Source organism: Nicotiana sylvestris, chromosome 9 (genome assembly GCF_000393655.2).
Source record: "Nicotiana sylvestris chromosome 9, ASM39365v2, whole genome shotgun sequence".
In the NCBI taxonomy this organism is placed as follows: Eukaryota; Viridiplantae; Streptophyta; class Magnoliopsida; order Solanales; family Solanaceae; genus Nicotiana; species Nicotiana sylvestris.
In genome coordinates, this window is record NC_091065.1 from 147,960,461 (window position 1) to 147,981,006 (window position 20,546).

The 20,546-nt window shown below is 37.6% G+C and overlaps 1 protein-coding gene across 1 annotated transcript; it reads left to right on the forward strand.

Moving 5' to 3' along the window:
* The first annotated feature begins 8,227 nt into the window (after positions 1–8,227).
* LOC104225911 (uncharacterized) lies at positions 8,228–16,653 on the forward strand. The gene is made up of 3 exons (XM_070158067.1): positions 8,228–8,656; positions 16,546–16,593; positions 16,642–16,653. Exons 1-3 carry the CDS (start codon positions 8,228–8,230, stop codon positions 16,651–16,653), a joined length of 489 nt encoding a protein of 162 aa, XP_070014168.1.
* The last annotated feature ends 3,893 nt before the right edge of the window (positions 16,654–20,546 follow it).

The window sequence follows — 20,546 nt, forward strand, 5'->3', positions numbered from 1 at the left end:
ATATGAACTGTATTCCCTTGTTCTCCAGGTGGGCACCTGATTGCCAAAAACTTGAACTGTATTCCCTTATTCTCCAAGTGGGCGCCTGATTGCCAAAACATGAACTGTATTCCTTTGTTCTCCAGGTGAGCGCCTACTTAACAAAACTTGAACTGTATTCCCTTGTTTTCTAGGTGGGTGCCTGACTGCCAAAAATTCGAACTGTATTCTCTTGTTTTCTACTGATAACCAAAACATGAACTATATTCCCTTATTCTCCGGGTGGTCCGGGTGGACGCCTGATTGCCAAAACTTGAACTGTATTCCCTTGTTCTCCAGGTGGGTGCTTGATTTCTAAAAACTCTAATTGTATTCCCTTGTTTTCTAGGTGGGTGCCTGGTTGCCAAAAACTTGAAATGTAATCCCTTGTTCTCCAGGTGGGCGCTTGATTGCAAAAACTTGAACTTTATTCTCTTGTTCTCCAGGTGGGCGCCTGATTTACAAAACTTGAACTGTATTGCCTTGTTCTCTAGGTGGTCTAGGTGGATGCTTGATTGCCAAAACGTGAACTGTATTCCCTTTTTCTCCAGGTGGGCGGCTGATTGCCAAAAACTTGAACTATTTTCCCTTGTCCTCTAGGTGAGTGCATGATTGCCAAAAACATGAACTATATTCCCTTGTTTTTCAGGTGGGCACCTGATTGCGAAAACTTGAACTGTATTCCCTTGTTCTCCAGGTGGGCACCAGATTGCTTAAAACTTGAACTGTATTCCCTTGTTCTCCAAGTGGGTGCCTGATTGCCAAAACATGAACTGTATTCCCTTGTTCTCCAGGTGAGCGCCTAATTAACAAAACTTGAACTGTATTCCCTTGTTTTCTAGGTGGGTGCCTGACTGCCAAAAATTCGAATTGTATTCCCTTGTTTTCTACTGATAGCCAAAACATGAACTGTATTCCCTTATTCTCCAGGTGGTCCGGTTTGACGCCTAATTGCCAAAACTTGAACTCTACTCCCTTTTTCTCCAGTTGGGTGCCTGATTGCCAAAAACTCGAACTGTATTCCCTTGTTTTCTAGGTGGGCGCCTGATTGCCAAAAACATGAACTGTATTCCCTTGTTCTCCAGGTAGGCACCTGATTGCCAAAAACTTGAACTGTATTCCCTTATTCTCCAAGTGGGTGCCAGATTGCCAAAACATGAAATGCATTCCCTTGTTATCTAGGTGAGTGCCTAATTACCAAAACATGAACTGTATTCCCCTGTTCTCCAGGTGGGCGTTTGATTGCAAAAACTTGAACTTTATTCTCTTTTTCTCCAGGTAGGCGCCTGATTGTCAAAACATGAACTGTATTCCCTTGTTCTCTAGGTGGTTCAGGTGGACGCTTGATTGCCAAAACTTGAACTGTATTCCCTTTTTTTCCAGGTGGGCGCTTGATTGCCAAAAACTTGAACTATTTTCACTTGTTCTCCAGGTGGGTGCCTGATTGCCAAAAACATGAACTATATTCCCTTGTTTTTCAGGTGGGCACCTGATTGCCAAAACTTGAACTGTATTCCCTTGTTCTCCAAGTGGGCGACTAATTGCCAAATCATGAACTGTATTCCCTTATTCTCCAGGTGGTCCGGGTGGACGCCTGATTGCCATAACTTGAACTGTATTCTCTTATTCTCCAGGTGGGCACCTGATTGACAAAAATTCTAACTATATTCCCTTATTTTCCAGGTGGGCGCTTGATTGCCAAAAACACGAACGATATTCGCTTGTTCTCCATATGGGTGCCTGATTGCCAAAAACTCGAACTATATTCCCTTGTTTTCTAGGTAGGTGCCTGATTGCCAAAAACATGAACTGTATTCCCTTGTTCTCCAGGTGGGCACCTGATTGCTTAAAACTTGAACTGTATTCCCTTGTTCTCTAAGTGGGCGCCTGATTGCCAAAACATCAACTGTATTCCCTTGTTCTCCAGGTGAGCGCCTAATTAACAAAACTTGAAATGTATTCCCTTGTTTTCTAGGTGGGTGCCTGACTGCGAAAAATTTGAACTGTATTCCCTTGTTTTCTACTGATATCCAAAACATGAACTGTATTCCCTTATTCTCTAGGTGAGCGCCTAATTGCCAAAACATGAACTATATTCCCTTGTTCTCCAGGTGAGCGTCTAATTAACAAAACTTGAACTGTATTCCCTTGTTTTCTAGGTGGGTGCCTGACTGCCAAAAATTCGAACTGTATTCCCTTGTTTTCTATTGATAGCCAAAACATGAACTGTATTCCCTTATTATCCAGGTGGTCCGGGTGGACACCTGATTGCCAAAACTCGAACTGTATTCCCTTGTTCTCCAGGTGGGTGCCTGATTGCAAAAAACTCGAACTGTATTCCCTTGTTTTCTAGGTGGGCGCCAGATTGCCAAAAACATGAACTGTATTCCCTTGTTCTCCAGGTAGGCACTTGATTGCCAAAAACTTGAACTGTATTCCCTTGTTCTCCAATAGGATGCCTGATTGCCAAAACATGAACTGTATTCCCTTGTTCTCTAGGTGAGCGCCTAATTACCAAAACATGAAATGTATTCCCTTGTTATCCTGGTGGGCGCTTGATTGCAAAAACTTGAACTTTATTCTCTTCTTCTCCAGGTGGGCGCCTGATTGCCAAAAGATGAACTGTATTCCCTTGTTATCTAGGTGGGTGCCTGATTTCCAAAAACTCGAACTGTATTCCCTTGTTTCCTAGGTAAGCACCTGATTGCCAAAAACATGAACTGTATTCCCTTGTTCTCCAGGTGGGCACCTGATTGCCAAAAACTTGAACTGTATTCCCTTGTTCTCCAGGTGAGCGCCTAATTAACAAAACTTGAACTGTATTCCCTTGTTCTCCAGGTGAGCGCCTAATTAACAAAACTTGAACTGTATTCCCTTGTTCTCTAGGTGAGCGCCTAATTAACAAAACTTTATTCTCTTCTTCTCCAGGTGGGCGCCTGATTGTCAAAACAAGAACTGTATTCCCTTGTTCTCTAGGTGGTTCAGGTGGACGCTTGATTGCCAAAACTTGAACTGTATTCCTTTTTTTCCAGGTGGGCGCTTGATTGCCAAAAACTTGAACTATTTTCACTTGTTCTCCAGGTGGGTGCCTGATTGCCAAAAACATGAACTATATTCCCTTGTTTTTCAGGTGGGCACCTGATTGCCAAAACTTGAACTGTATTCCCTTGTTCTCCAAGTGGGCGACTAATTACCAAATCATGAACTGTAATCGCTTTTTCTCCAGGTGGGAGCCTGATTGCCAAAACTTGAACTGTATTCCCTTGTTCTCCAGGTGGGTGCCTGATTGCCAAAAACATGAACTGTATTCCCTTGTTCTCCAGGTGGGTACCTGATTTCCAAAAACTTGAACTGTATTCCCTTGTTCTCCAAGTGGGCGCCTGATTGCCAAAACATGAACTATATTCCCTTGTTCTCCAGGTGAGAGTCTAATTAACAAAACTTGAACTGTATTCCCTTGTTTTCTAGGTGGGTGCCTGACTGCCAAAAATTCGAACTGTATTCCCTTGTTTTCTACTGATAGCCAAAACATGAACTGTATTCCCTTATTCTCCAGGTGGTCCGGGTGGACACCTGATTGCCAAAACTCGAACTGTATTCCCTTGTTCTCCAGGTGGATGCCTGATTGCCAAAACTCGAACTGTATTCCCTTGTTTTCTAGGTGGGCGGCTGGTGGCCAAAAACATGAACTGCTTTCCTTTTTTCTCCAGGTGGGCACTTGATTGCCAAAAACTTGAATTGTATTCCCTTGTTCTCCAAGTGGGCGCCTGATTGCCAAAACATGAACTGTATTCCCTTGTTCTCCAAGTGAGCGCCTAATTAACAAAACTTGAACTGTATTGCCTTGTTTTCTAGGTGGGTGCCTGACTGCCAAAAAATCGAACTGTATTCCCTTGTTTTCTACTGATAGCCAAAATATGAAATGTATTCCCTTATTCTCCATGTGGTCCGGGTGGACGCCTGATTGCCAAAACTTGAACTGTATTCTCTTATTCTCCAGGTGGGCACCTGATTGACAAAAATTCTAACTATATTCCCTTATTTTCCAGGTGGGCGCCTGATTGCCAAAAACACGAACGATATTCGCTTGTTCTCCATGTGGGTGCCTGATTGCCAAAAACTCGAACTATATTCCCTTGTTTTCTAGGTAGGTGCCTGATTGCCAAAAACATGAACTGTATTCCCTTGTTCTCCAGGTGGGCACCTGATTGCTTAAAACTTGAACTGTATTCCCTTGTTCTCTAAGTGGGCGCCTGATTGCCAAAACATCAACTGTATTCCCTTGTTCTCCAGGTGAGCGCCTAATTAACAAAACTTGAAATGTATTCCCTTGTTTTCTAGGTGGGTGCCTGACTGCGAAAAATTCGAACTGTATTCCCTTGTTTTCTACTGATATCCAAAACATGAACTGTATTCCCTTGTTCTCTAGGTGAGCGCCTAATTGCCAAAACATGAACTATATTCCCTTGTTCTCCAGGTGAACGTCTAATTAACAAAACTTGAACTGTATTCCCTTGTTTTCTAGGTGGGTGCCTGACTGCCAAAAATTCGAACTGTATTCCCTTGTTTTCTATTGATAGCCAAAACATGAACTGTATTCCCTTATTCTCCAGGTGGTCCGGGTGGACACCTGATTGCCAAAACTCGAACTGTATTCCCTTGTTCTCCAGGTGGGTGCCTGATTGCAAAAAACTTGAACTGTATTCCCTTGTTTTCTAGGTGGGCGCCAGATTGCCAAAAACATGAACTGTATTCCCTTGTTCTCCAGGTAGGCACTTGATTGCCAAAAACTTGAACTGTATTCCCTTGTTCTCCAATAGGATGCCTGATTGCCAAAACATGAACTGTATTCCCTTGTTCTCTAGGTGAGCGCCTAATTACCAAAACATGAAATGTATTCCCTTGTTCTCCTGGTGGGCGATTGATTGCAAAAACTTGAACTTTATTCTCTTCTTCTCCAGGTGGGCGCCTGATTGCCAAAAGATGAACTATATTCCCTTGTTATCTAGGTGGGTGCCTGATTTCCAAAAACTCGAACTGTATTCCCTTGTTTCCTAGGTAAGCACCTGATTGCCAAAAACATGAACTGTATTCCCTTGTTCTCCAGGTGGGCACCTGATTGCCAAAAACTTGAACTGTATTCCCTTGTTCTCCAGGTGAGCGCCTAATTAACAAAACTTGAACTGTATTCCCTTGTTCTCCAGGTGAGCGCCTAATTAACAAAACTTTATTCTCTTCTTCTCTAGGTGGACGCCTGATTGTCAAAACATGAACTGTATTCCCTTGTTCTCTAGGTGGTTCAGGTGGACGCTTGATTGCCAAAACTTGAACTGTATTCCCTTTTTTTCCAGGTGGGCGCTTGATTGCCAAAAACTTGAACTATTTTCACTTGTTCTCCAGGTGGGTGCCTGATTGCCAAAAACATGAACTATATTCCCTTGTTTTTCAGGTGGACACCTGATTGACAAAACTTGAAATGTATTCCCTTGTTCTCCAAGTGGGCGCCTAATTGCCAAATCATGTACTGTAATTGCCAAAACTTGAACTGTACTCCCTTGTTCTCTAGGTGGGTGCCTGATTTCCAAAAGCTCGAACTGTATTCCCTTGTTTTCTAGGTGGGCGGCTGGTGGCCAAAAACATGAACTGCTTTCCCTTTTTCTCCAGGTGGGCACCTGATTGCCAAAAACTTGAATTGTATTCCCTTGTTCTCCAAGTGGGCGCCTGATTGCCAAAACATGAACTGTATTCCCTTGTTCTCCAGGTGAGCGCCTAATTAACAAAACTTGAACTGTATTGCCTTGTATTCTAGGTGGGTGCCTGACTGCCAAAAAATCGAACTGTATTCCCTTGTTTTCTACTGATAGCCAAAATATGAAATGTATTCCCTTATTCTCCAGGTGGTCCGGGTGGACGCCTGATTGCCAAAACTTGAACTGTATTCTCTTATTCTCCAAGTGGGCACCTGATTGACAAAAATTCTAACTATATTCCCTTATTTTCCAGGTGGGAGCCTGATTGCCAAAAACACGAACGATATTCGCTTGTTCTCCAGGTGGGTGCCTGATTGCCAAAAACTAGAACTATATTCCCTTGTTTTCTAGGTAGGTGCCTGATTTACAAAAACATGAACTGTATTCCCTTGTTCTCCAAGTGGGCACCTGATTGCTTAAAACTTGAATTGTATTCCCTTGTTCTCTAAGTGGGCGCCTTATTGCCAAAACATCAACTGTATTCCCTTATTCTCCAGGTGAGCGCCTAATTAACAAAACTTGAACTGTATTCCCTTGTTTTCTAGGTGGGTGCCTGACTACCAAAAATTCGAACTATATTCCCTTGTTTTCTACTGATAGCCAAAACATGAACTGTATTCCCTTATTCTCCAGGTGGTCCAGGTGGACACCTGATTGCCAAAACTCGAACTGTATTCCCTTGTTCTCCAGGTGGGTGCCTGATTGCCAAAAACTCGAACTGTATTCCCTTGTTTTCTAGGTGGGCGCCTGATTGCCAAAAACATGAACTGTATTCCCTTGTTCTCCAGGTAGGCACCTGATTGCCAAAAACTTGAACTATATTCCCTTGATCTCCAAGAGGATGCCTGATTGCCAAAACATGAACTGTATTCTCTTGTTCTCTAGGTGAGCGCCTAATTACCAAAACTTGAAATGTATTCCCTTGTTCTCCAGATGGGCGCTTGACTGCAAAAACTTGAACTTTATTCTCTTCTTCTCCAGGTGGGCGCCTGATTTCCAGAAGATGAACTGTATTCCCTTGTTCTCTAGGTGGTCCAGGTGGACGCTTGATTGCCAAAACTTGAACTGTATTCCCTTTTTCTCCAGGTGGGCGCCTGATTGCCAAAAACTTGAACTATTTTCCCTTGTTCTCTAGGTGGGTGCCTGATTGCCAAAAACATGAACTATATTCCGTTGTTTTTCAGGTGGGCACCTGATTGCCAAAACTTGAACTGTATTCTCTTGTTCTCCAAGTGGGCCCCTAATTGCCAAATCATGAACTGTAATCGCTTTTTCTCCAGGTGGGTGCCTGATTGCCAAACTTTAACTGTACTCCCTTGTTCTCCAGGTGGGTGCCTGATTGCCAAAAACTCGAAATGTATTCCCTTGTTTTCTAGATAAGTGCCTGATTGCCAAAAACATCAATTGTATTCCCTTGTTCTCCAGGTGGGCACCTGATTGCCAAAAACTTGAACTGTATTCCCTTGTTCTCCAAGTCGGCGCCTGATTGCCAAAACATTAATTGTATTCCCTTGTTCTCCAGGTGAGCGCCTAATTAACAAAACTTGAACTGTATTCCCTTGTTTTCTAGGTGGGTGCCTGACTGCCAAAAATTCGAACTGTATTCCCTTGTTTTCTACTGATAGCCAAAACATGAACTGTATTCCCTTATTCTCCAGGTGGTCCGGGTGGACACCTGATTGCCAAAACTTGAACTGTATTCCCTTGTTCTCCAGGTGGGCGCTTGATTGCAAAAACTTGAAATTTATTCTCTTGTTCTCCAGGTGGGCGCCTGATTTCCAAAACTTGAACTGTATTCCCCTGTTCTCTAGGTGGTCCAGGTTGATGCTTGATTGCCAAAACTTGAACTGTATTCCCTTTTTTTCTAGGTGGGCGGCTGATTGCCAAAAACTTGAACTATTTTCCCTTGTTCTCCAGGTGGGTGCCTTATTGCCAAAAACTGGAACTGTATTCCCTTGTTTCCTAGGTAAGCACCTGATTGCCAAAAATGCAAGTTGGTATCAGAGCTATGACAAATAAACATATACTTTAAGAAACAAAACTATGGAAAGGAACACTGACATTAATAGTACAAATCTGCAAGAAATACCCATAAATAATGAGACAATTACAGAAAATACACAGATTAAAATAATTAAAAAATCAAGGAAAATAAGGAAGAAACTGAAAAAACTATACCTAGAATATGAATACATAAGTATTACATCAACAAACAAAGCTAGACTATCTGGATTAATCGATATAATATCTAAAACAGAATATAAATATATTTGCTATCTTATAAATAAAAGATGAATAAAGAAGAGTTTGCACTAGAAGCGAAAACATATGAAAGTCCAGAAGGATTAAAAATAACAATAATATTTTCCAACTTAGGAAGAAGATACAAGAAAATAGGAAATAACCTGAACTTAATGTTAGAAAAAGAAACTGTAAAACTAGAAGATAGTTTAACCACAATGGTTAGAATAACAAAAGAAAACGAAGAAATAAAAGAAATACAACAACAAGCTAAAGAAAAAATACAACAGATAGAAGAAGTAAAAAACACTAAGATAACAGAATTAGAAAAAGAATTAGAAATGCTAAAACAGCTATACGCTAATAAACTAAAAGAAAAAGAAAAACGTAAAGAAGAAGAACAAGAGCTAAAACTGACAAATGAGATAGAAAAGTTCAAATTACAGTTAGAAGAAATACAGGATAATCCACCAAAAATAAGCATGAACGAAATAAATGACCAAAGTGATAACGACACAAATCTAGGAGAAGACTATTCAGAAACAAGTGAAACATACACAGAACTAATAGAAAAAACGGAAAAGATGAAAACAAATCCAGAAATAAATACAGGAGATATGATTGAAGATAAACCAAGCACATCAGGAGTAAAAAATCCAAGACAACTAAACCCAACCTATTACAGAGTAAGTTATGATTCATATGATAGAAATAAAACATTATGGGATAAAAGGCTAAATAGGAAATGGACACCAAGACAGATAACTGAACAATGTAATTTTTTAGATCTAGATTGTGTAGCAGATATAAATAAAACAATCCAATTATGGATAGGGTACATCTCCAAACAACTAATAGATAATAAAATTACAATAGCTGAAACACCAGGATATATAGAAAGAACACTTATAGGAACGGTAAAACTATGGTTACAAAATTTATCAAGTGAAAGCCTAGATACATTAAGAAGTAATAAAAAACTTGATGGAACAACAACAACAACAGTGACAGATATATTGAATAAATATGAAATAGCAATAAGAAATGAGTTTAGTAGTATGACAACAGAAGTAGAAGAACAAAATAAAGAAAAAACTACAAATAGAAATTTGATGACAAAATTAGCAATATGTAATATGTGTTATATAGACGAATATACTTGTGCATTTAGAGACTATTATTATAAAGGAACATATAGTCCAGATGAAAGTAAGGAAATAAGAAAATTATATTTTACAAAATTACCAGAACCGTTTAGCTCAAAAATAATAAAAAACTGGAATGAAGCAGACCTAGCAGATACTCTAGGAGCGCGAATAAAATTTCTACAAAACTGGTTTATAGAATTATGCGAAAAGTATAAAGAAAATATCAAAATGGATAAAATATTAGTAAAAAATTTGGCATGTTGCAAAAGTAGAATAGCACCCCAATTTGGCTGCACAGATAAATATTACAAAAAAAGAAGGAAAGAGAAAGAAATTTAAATCAAAATATTCAAAATATAAATATAGGAAACCAAGAGGAAGATATTATGTAAAAAATTATAAACATAAAAAACCATATAGAAAAAAGAAAAAACTAACAGAATGTACTTGCTATAATTGTGGAAAGCTAGGACACTTAGCCAAAGATTGTAGATTACCAAAAAACCCAAAGAAAAAAAAAATACCGAAATAATGATAGATAATGATAAATATACACAAATAGAATATGTAGATTATGAATTAAGCAGTGAAGACAGCATATATGAGATATCAGAAAACGAGTTCCCCGAAAATGAAAAAGAAATAGACAATAATATAGAAGAATCAGACGAAGAAAGTAATGACTGAAAAAGATATACAAATTATACAACAAGAAGAACACCAAGATGAACAATCTTCAGAACAAAAAATAATATTTGACGCTAATATATTTGAACAGATAAAAGGAAAAGAATTGGATCTAAGCATAGACAAAATATTAGAAGTACCAACAATAAAGAATTGGTTTAAAAGACAGAAAGAAGAATACTATGTAGTGAGCCAGAGAGAACATATAATAGATTGTAAATACATCAAAGGTAAAGCACAAATACCAATTTTAAATAAAAAACTACTAAATAAAGAAATACAAGATATAAAAGCAAAAAATCCAATAAAATATGTACACTTAGGAGGAACGGAGATCCTAATAAAAGCATGTTTTAGGGAAGGAATAGATACCCCTATAGAAATATACTTGGCAGATGATAGAATTGTACAACCTATAGAAAAGAGTATAATAAGTGCCGTAAGAGGTAACTTAATATACCAAAAATTTAAATTTATAGTAAGTGCCAACTATTCAGTAGCAATAGATGATAAAAATATAGATAAATCATTAGTGCTATACTGGAAAATGTCTGGAATAGAATTAGCACCAGGAAGTAAAATATTCACAGCAAGATGTAAAAATCTATATGTCCTAACAACAAAACATAAGATAACAGCTAAAAATAAAATAAATAAAATAAAAATAGAAAATCCATTCGAAAGAATAGTATCAGTTATAGACAACAATGATTACAGTTATACGGAAATGGACATGGAAGAAGATTTAGAAATAGTAAAAGAAAGATTAAGCACGTCGAAACGAACAAATAACGAAATGCCAGAAACGTCATCAAGAATAAGTACATCAAGAAGTACATCAAGAAGAATAAATTATATAACTCCACAAAAATTAATAGAACAAAAAATAGAAGAAATAAACCCACATCATTATTATATAACGGGAATAATGGACCAAAGAAAATATTTAATATTAATAAATACAGGGCAGGAAGAGAATTATGTTATAAGGAGAATTAATACCAGAACAAGAGATAGTAACAATAGAACAGCAAAATTCAGAACTACCAAAAGCGTTAAGAAAAAACGAAGAAACAACTGAAAAAGAATTAATTATTGGAGGAATACCAATATTAATAAATTTTAAAATATATCAAGGCGATAAAAACATTACACTAGGAATAAAATGGTTAGAAAAAGTCAAACCATACAAATTAGAAGATAGACAATTAACGATAAGTTATGAAAATAAGAAAATAATAATAAAAAGAACTTTGATATAATGCCAAAGATATACATACTTGCCAAGATAATAGTAGAAGGATATTATAATAGATACTATACACCTATGATGGATACAGGGGCAGAAGCTAACATGTGTAGACATAATTGTTTACCAGAAAGTAAATGGGAAAAGCTAAAAACCCCATAGTAGTAACAGGATTCAATAATGAGGGAAGTATGATAACATACAAAGCAAGAAATATAAAGATACAAATATGGGATAAAATATTAACCATAGAAGAAATATATAGTTATGAATTCACAAATAAAGATATATTATTAGGAATGCCATTTTTAGATAAATTATACCCACATATAATAACAAAAACACATTGGTGGTTTACTACCCCGTGTAAACAAAAATTAGGAGCAAAAAGAGTAAATAATAAAGTAAGAAAAACAACACCCTGGATTAAAGGAAGTGAAAAGATTACCCAAAAATTAGAAAATGTAATACAAAGCAACCATAATATAGAGATAATCATTTTCTCAATAAATAAAATAAAACTACTGCAAGATAAATTAGAATTACTATATAATGATAATCCACTCCAAGGATGGGAAAAACATAAAACAAAAATAAAGATTGAACTAATAGATGAAAATAGCATAGTAACACAAAAACCTTTAAAATACAACTTTAATGATTTAACAGAATTTAAAATGCATATAAAGGAATTATTAGACAATAAGTACATACAAGAAAGTAATAGTAAACATACTAGCCCGACATTTATAGTAAATAAGCATAGTGAACAAAAACGAGGAAAAAGCCGTATGGTTATAGATTATAGAAATTTAAATGCAAAAACAAAAACATATAATTATCCGATACCAAATAAAATACTAAAAATCAGACAAATACAAGGATATAACTATTTCAGTAAGTTTGATTGTAAATCAGGATTTTACCATTTAAAACTAGAAGACGAATCTAAGAAGTTAACAGCATTCACAGTACCACAAGGATTTTATGAATGGAATGTATTACCATTTAGATATAAAAATGCACCAGGTAGATATCAACATTTTGTGGATAACTACTTTAACCAATTAGAAAATTGTATAATATATATAGATGATATACTGTTATATTCTAGAACAGAAAACGAACATATAAATCTAATAGAAAAATTCATACACATTGTAGAAATATCAAGAATAAGTTTAAGTAAAAATAAAGCAGAAGTAATGAAAAATCAAATAGAATTTTTAGGTATACAAATAGACAAAAATGGAATAAAAATGCAAACCCATATAGTACAAAAAATAATTAACTTAAATGAAACACTTGATACAAAAAAGAAGTTATAGTCATTTTTAGGATTGGTTAACCAAGTAAGAGAATATATTCCTAAATTAGCAGAAAACTTAAAACCATTACAGAAAAAATTAAAAAAAGATGTAGAATACCATTTTGACGAAAAAGATAAAATACATATAAAGAAAATAAAAAATATGTGTAAACAATTACCAAAACTATATTTTCCAGATGAAAAAAGACAGTTTACGTACATAGTAGAAACTGATTCTAGTGATCACAGCTACGGAGGAGTTCTAAAATATAAATATGATAATGAAAAAACTGAACACCATTGTAGATATTATTCAGGATCATACACGGAACCACAAATAAAATGGAAGATAAATAGAAAAGAACTATTTGGATTATATAAATGTTTGTTAGCATTTGAGCCATATATCGTTTATAACAAGTTTATTGTAAGAACAGATAATACACAAGTGAAATGGTGGATAACTCGGAAAGTACAAGATTCAGTAACTACGAAGGAAATAAGAAGACTTGTATTAAATATACAGAATTTTACATTTACAATTGAAGTAATAAGAACTGACAAAAATGTTATTGCAGATTACTTATCAAGACAAAGGTACTCAAACTGATGAGAACCAAGAACCCAAAGATATATTTGCAATCCTTACTACTCTATCCTTACAAATGGAGAGTATGGGAAAAAGATTACAACAGCTAGAAAGTCAGCAGCATGACTATAAAAATGCGGAGCTAAGTCGATCGAAAGACTCTAAACTTCCAGAGGTAGAAGGAGACGTTGGGAAACTCCATAAAACCCATGACAAAGTTTGTTTACCTACAGCTGCAGGCACAAGCAAACAAGTTAACAAGAAGCTACATACCAATGTAAATCTAAACAACGTATTTGATAAGCCATTCACATCAAAAAAGCCAAAAGAAGCAATAGTTATAAACCCACAAACTTGAACCTATGCTAATAGCCTACATCACAACAAAAAGGTATATAACCATATTACTCAAACATATATTGAGAATATATATAAAATCCAGATATTTCTGAACCTAAATCCCAGGTCAACTACCACTACAGATCCAACACAGGATTATGTAACCCAAAAACTACAGGGATATAATAGGCTAATAGCCCAACCAAAAACAAAAGCCAACCTAGTAAAGACATGTTATAACTACGGACTACTTAGCACTGTATATACCCACGACGGAGAAGAAATAATTGGAATACCAGAGCTATACAAAGCATTTATCACCTTCAAAAGAATTACAAAAGGCAACCTATTCTTCATCAAATTCTATACAGCACCAGCTGAAATACTATATGATGAAATAAAACCCATAATACAGGTGATAAAGATAGGACTAACACGAGATATGATAATACCGGAAGAAATAGAGCAACAACCGGAGATACAGAAAATGGAGATACCAAGTTTCTATGCCAACAAAAGAATAATTGGTATAGCAACTATTATTCAAGAACTAGCTAACAATTATCTACAAGGAAATGCTATCTGGAGCTATTATTCCAGAGACCAGTTAATGATATATGCCAATTCAAAAGAACTACGACAAGGAGATATGGAAGAAGGCCAAAATGGATTTTATCATTGCTAAAACCAGAAGCACAGCCAACTACAAGAGCCTTGAAGAAGGAATTTATTTCTAATGAGTTATTGACAAGATACTGCAAACTAGTGAGACACAAATATCCAGACCACATATGTTTGAAATGCAACGGAGAAGATAACCAAGTACCAGAAGTCCAACTAGAATAAAAGTATCGGCAAGAAGACAAAAGAAGAAGACAGCTATTGAAAACAAAAAATGTAAAGTAAATTGTAAGAGTCATAATCATGAACAATAAAGGTCATTCATGAATAGTAAGAGTCATGTAAAAAAGACGTAAAGTAAATAGTAAGAGTCATAATCATGAACAGTAAAGGTCGTTCATGAATAGTAAGAGTCATGTAAAAAAATCGTAAAGTAAATAGTACGAGTCACATACATGAACAGTAAAGGTCGTTCATGAACAGTAGGAGTCGTTTAAATTTTCTATATATTTTGTAAATCAGAAGAGGAGAGATCATCCTCAGACATCCTCATACTCACCTTCTCTCGCTTATCTTCTCTCAATAAAATATCTGATTATATAGAAACTTCTGAAAGCTATGGAGCATTCAAATGAGTTACAAAACCAGGTAAGTTTATTCATAATCATGTTTAACTAAACTCTTATATTCCTTATAATCTCTTGAATATCATAATTGTTTATCATGTTATAGTACTGTTATAAAGAACATCTTGAGAAAGTTTGCCTGTCTAATAATGCTGAGAGTAGTTAAGCCCAGACTATGCCATCCTAAAGTGGAAACCAGTAGGCAAGGAAGCCGTTTAGGGGAGTACACAGAGTTGAGGCGCTGTTAGGGTAAATGATTGAAGCATGAAAAATATGGTAGTGACCAGAAAAGATTGTTCAGTATAACTTATTAAAATATGATAAACTCTATGATAAACAAAGAGGTTAGAGGGAATATGTTTAGTAAACACATGATAAGGATAAATAGTAAATCTGAATGAACAACCACACGTATTTATTAGAAGAAAATATTGACTACAAAATACTTATATTATATATCTTTAACAGACTTAATAACGATGTTAAAAGAAAAATTTATGATATTTTAGTTACTTTTGAAATAATATATGTAATGGAACAAGCATTTACAGAACTAATTGTATCACAAGAAATAGATATATTAGATCTATATGAATTAGATTTATATTCAGATTAATGATCACATATCAAGTTAATAAAATCTGTTTATAAATGAAACATAACACTTTTCATTACATAAGATTCTATAACACCCAGAAATGGAAACTTCTTAAAAACCTCAGTAACATAAATAGAAAAATAGATTGTGTTAAACACAATATTAAAACCTGCAAAGATATAATTAAATATAATAGATTACGTAATAAAGCTTTATTAACTATAGAGAAAGAAATTGAATTTTATAGAGATAATCTTGAGACTTATCAACACATAAAAACAATAATTCTTACAAATATTAAAACAATGAATATATGTATCAGCAGGTATACATCGCAGTATTAAAATTAAAATCCAAAAATTGCTATACATCGCAGTATTAAAATTAAAATCCAAAAATTCTGAATGATAATCAGGCACCCACTAGGTATAGTTTTTTCAATGTAATAGATTACTTTTGGCAATTTTTGATTGCCAAAAGTTGAACTGTATTCCCTAGTTCTCCAAGTGGGCGCCTGATTACCAAAAACTTGAACTATGTTCTCTTGTTCTCTAGGTGGGTGCCTGATAGCCAAAACATGAACTGTATTCCCTTGTTCTCCAGGTGGTCCGGGTGGACGCCTGATTGCCCAAACTTGAACTGTACTCCCTTGTTCTCCTGGTGGGTGCCTGATTGTCAAAAACTCGAACTGTATTCCCTTGTTTTTTAGGTGGGCGCCTGATTGCCAAAAACATGAACTATATTCCCTTGTTCTCCAGGTGGGCACCTGATTGCCAAAAACTTGAACTATATTACCTTGTTCTCCAAGTGGGTGCCTGATTGCCAAAACATGAATTGTATTCCCTAGTTCTCCAGGTGAGCGCCTAATTAACAAAACTTGAACTGTATTCCCTTGTTTTCTAGGTGGGTGCCTGACTGCCAAAAATTCGAACTGTATTCCCTTGTTTCCTAAGTGGGCGCCTGATTGCCAAAAACATGAACTGTATTCCTTTGATCTTCAGGTGAACGCCTGATTGCCAAAAACTTGAACTATATTCCCTTGTTCTCTAGGTGGGCGCCTGATTGCCAAAAACTTGAATTGTATTCCCTTGTTTTCCAGGAGGGCACATGATTGCTAAAACATGAAGGTGAGCGCCTAATTACCAAAACTTGAACTGTATTCCCTTGTTTTCTAGGTGGGTGCCTGACTACCAAAAATTTGAATTGTATTCCCTTGTTTTCTAAGTGGGCGCCTGATTGCCAAAAACATGAACTGTATTCCTTTGATCTCCAGGTGGACGCCTGATTGCCAAAACATATACTATAATCCCTTTTTCTCTAGTTGGGTGCCTGATTGCCAAATACTCGAACTATATTCCCTTGTTTTTCAGGTGGGTGCTGGATTGCCAAAACTTGAACTGTATTCCCTTGTTCTCCGGGTAAGTGCTTGATTGAAAAAACTTGAACTTTATTCTCTTGTTCTCCAGGTGGGCGCCTGATTGCCAAAACATGAACTGTATTACCTTGTTCTCTAGGTGGTCCAGGTGGACGCTTGATTGCCAAAACTTGAACTGTATTCCCTTTTTCTCCAGGTGGGCGCCTGATTGCTAAAAACTTGAACTATTTTCCCTTGTTCTCCAGGTGGGTGCCTGATTGCCAAAAACATGAACTATATTCCCCTGTTTTTCAGGTGGGCACCTGATTGCCAAAACATGAACTGTATTCCCTTGTTCTCCAAGTGGGCGCCTAATTGCCAAATCATGAACTGTAATCGCTTTTTCTCTAGGTGGGTTCCTGATTGCCAAAACTTGAACTGTACTCCCTTGTTCTCCCGGTGGGTGCCTGATTGCCAAAAACTCAAACTGTATTCCCTTGTTTTCTAGGTAAGTGTCTAATTACCAAAAACATGAACTGTATTCCCTTGTTCTCCAGGTGGGCACCTGATTGCCAAAAACTTGAACTGTATTCCCTTGTTCTCCAAGTGGGCGCCTGATTGACAAAACATGAATTGTATTCCCTTGTTCTCCAGGTTACCGCCTAATTAACAAAACTTGAACTGTATTCCCTTGTTTTCTAGGTGGGTGCCTGACTGCCAAAAATTCGAACTGTATTCCCTTGTTTTCTACTGATAGCCAAAACATGAACTGTATTTCCTTATTCTCCAGGTGGTCCGGGTGGACGCCTGATTGCCAAAACTTGAACTGTACTCCCTTGTTCTCCAGGTGGGTGCCTGATTTCCAAAAACTCGAACTGTATTCCCTTGTTTTGTAGGTGGGCGCCTGGTTGCCAAAAACATGAACTGTATTGCCTTGTTCTCCAGGTTGGCACCTGATTGCCAAAAACTTGAATTGTATTCCCTTGTTCTTCAAGTGGGCACCTGATTGCCAAAACATGAACTGTATTCCCTTGTTCTCCAGGTGAGCGCCTAATTAACAAAACTTGAACTGTATTCCCTTGTTTTCTAGGTGGCTGTCTGACTGCCAAAAATTCGAACTGTATTCCCTTGTTTTCTAGGTGGGAGCCTAATTGCCAAAAACATGAACTGTATTCCTTTGATCTCCAGGTGGGCACCTGTTGCCAAAAACTTGAACTATATTCCCTTGTTCTACTGGTGGGCGCCATGTTCCCAATACTTGAACTGTATTCCCTTGCTCTCCAGGTGGGCACCTAATTGCCAAAACATGAACTATAATCCTTTTTTCTCCAGGTGGGCGCCTAATTGCCAAAAAATGAACTGTATTCCCTTGTTCTCCATGTGATCGCCTGATTGCCAAAAGTTGAACTGTATTCCCTTGTTCTCCAAGTGGGCTCCTGATTACCAAAAACTTGAACTATATTCCCTTGATCTCCAGGTGGGTGCCTGATAGCCAAAACATGAACTGTATTCCCTTATTCTCCAGGTGGTCCGGGTAGACGCCTGATTGCCCAAACTTGAATTGTACTCCCTTGTTCTCCAGGTGGGTGCCTGATTGTCAAAAACTCGAACTGTATTCCCTTGTTTTTTAGGTGGGCGCCTGATTGCCAAAAACATGAACTATATTCTATTGTTCTCCAGATGGGCACCTGATTGCCAAAAACTTGAACTGTATTCCCTTGTTCTCCAAGTGGGCGCCTGATTGCCAGAACATGAACTGTATTCCCTTGTTCTTCAGGTGAGCGCCTAATTAACAAAACTTGAACTATATTCCCTTGTTTTCTAGGTGGGTGCCTGACTGCCAAAAATTCAAACTGTATTCCCTTGTTTTCTAGGTGGCCGCCTGATAGCCAAAACATGAACTGTATTCCCTTATTCTCCTGGTGGTCCGGGTAGACACCTGATTGCCAAAACTTTAACTGTATTCCATTGTTTTCTAGGTGGGTGCCTGACTGCCAAAAATTCGAACTGTATTCCCTTATTTTCTAGGTGGGCGCCTGATTTCCAAAAACATGATTGTATTCCTTTAATCTCCAGGTGGACGCCTGATTGCCAAAAACTTGAACTATATTCCCTTGTTCTCCAGGTGGGCGCCTGATTGCCAAAAACTTGAATTGTATTCCCTTATTTTCTAGGAGAGCACATGATTGCTAAAACTTGAACTGTATTCCCTTGTTCTCCAAGTGGGCGCCTGATTGCCAAAACATGAACTATAATCCCTTTTTCTCCAGGTGGGTGCCTGATTGCCAAATACTCAAACTATATTCCCTTATTTTCCAGGTGGGCGCCGGATTGCCAAAACTTGAACTGTATTCCCTTGTTTTCCAGGTGGGCGCCTGATTGCCAAAACTTGAATTATATTCCCCTGTTCTCCAGCTCGGCGCCTGATTGCTATTATTTGAAATGTATTCACTTGTTCTCCAGGTGGGCGCCTGATTGCCAAAACTTGAACTACATTTCCCTATTCTCTAGCTTGGCACCTGATTGCCAAAATTTGAACTGTATTCTCTTATTCTCCAGGTGGGCACCTGATTGCCAAAAATTCTAACTATATTCCCTTATTTTCCAGGTGGGCACCTGATTGCCAAAAACACGAACGATATTCGCTTGTTCTCCTGGTGGGCGCCTGATTGCCAAAAACTTGAACTATTTTCCCTTGTTCTCCAGGTGGGTCCCTGATTGCCAAAAACATGAACTATATTCCCTTGTTTTTCAGGTGGGCACCTGATTGCCAAAACTTGAACTGTATTCCCTTGTTCTTCAAGTGGGTGCCTGATTGACAAAACTTGAACTGTACTCCATTGTTCTCCAGGTGGGTGCCTGATTGCCAAAAATTCGAACTGTATTCCCTTGTTTTCTAGGTGGGCGCCTGATTGCCAAAAACATGAACTGTATTCCCTTGTTCTCCAGGTGGGCACCTGATTGCCTAAACTTTAATTATATTCCCTTATTCTCCAAGTGGGCTCCTGATTGCCAAAACATGAACTATATTCCCTTGTTCTCCATGTGAGCGCCTAATTAACAAAACTTGAACTGTATTCCCTTGTTTTCTAGGTGGGTGCCTGAATGCCAAAAATTCGAACTGTATTCCCCTATTTTCTAGGTGGCCGCCTGATAGCCAAAACATGAACTGTATTCCCTTATTCTCCAGGTGGTCCGGGTGGACGCCTGATTGCCAAAATTTGAACTGTACTCCCTTGTTCTCAAGGTGGGTGCCTAATTGCCAAAAACTCGAACTGTATTCCTTTGTTTTCTAGGTGGGCGCCAATGTATTCCCTTGTTCTCCAGGTAGGCATCTGATTGCCAAAAACTTGAACTGTATTCCCTTGTTCTCCAAGTGGGCGCCTGATTGCCAAAACATGAACTGTATTCCCTTGTTCTCTAGGTGAGCGCCTAATTACTAAAACTTGAACTGTATTCCCTTGTTTTCTAGGTGGGCGCCTGATTGCCAAAAACATGAACTGTATTCCTTTGATCTCCAGGTGGACGCCTGATTGCCAAAAACTTTAACTATATTTCCTTGTTCTCCAAGTGGGCGCCTGATTGCCAAAAACTTGAATTGTATTCCCTTGTTTTCCAAGAGGGCACATGATTTCTAAAACTTGAACAGTATTCCCTTGTTCTCCAAGTGGGCGCCTGATATCCAAAACATGAACTATAATCCCTTTTTCTCCAGGTGGGTGCCTGATTTCCAAATACTCGAACTATATTCCCTTGTTCTCCAGGTGGGTGCCGGATTGCCAAAACTTGAACTGTATTCCCTTGTTCTCCAGGTGGGCACCTGATTGCCAAAACATGAACTATATTCCCCTGTTCTCCAGCTGGGCGCTTGATCGCCATTATTTGAACTGTATTCACTTGTTCTCCAGGTGGGCGCCTGATTGCCAAAACTTGAACTACATTTACCTGTTCTCCAGCTGGGCACCTGATTGCCAAAATTTGAACTGTATTATCTTATTCTCCAGGTGGGCACCTGAT

Excerpts from the sequence above, each read along its gene's own strand:
- LOC104225911 (XM_070158067.1), top strand. The coding sequence starts at position 8,228 with ATGGTTAGAATAACAAAAGAAAACGAAGAAATAAAAGAAATACAACAA. Across the intron at positions 8,657-16,545 it reads ATAAACCAAGCACATCAGGA|GTGGGTGCTGGATTGCCAAA; the intron begins GTAAAAAATCCA and ends CTTGTTTTTCAG.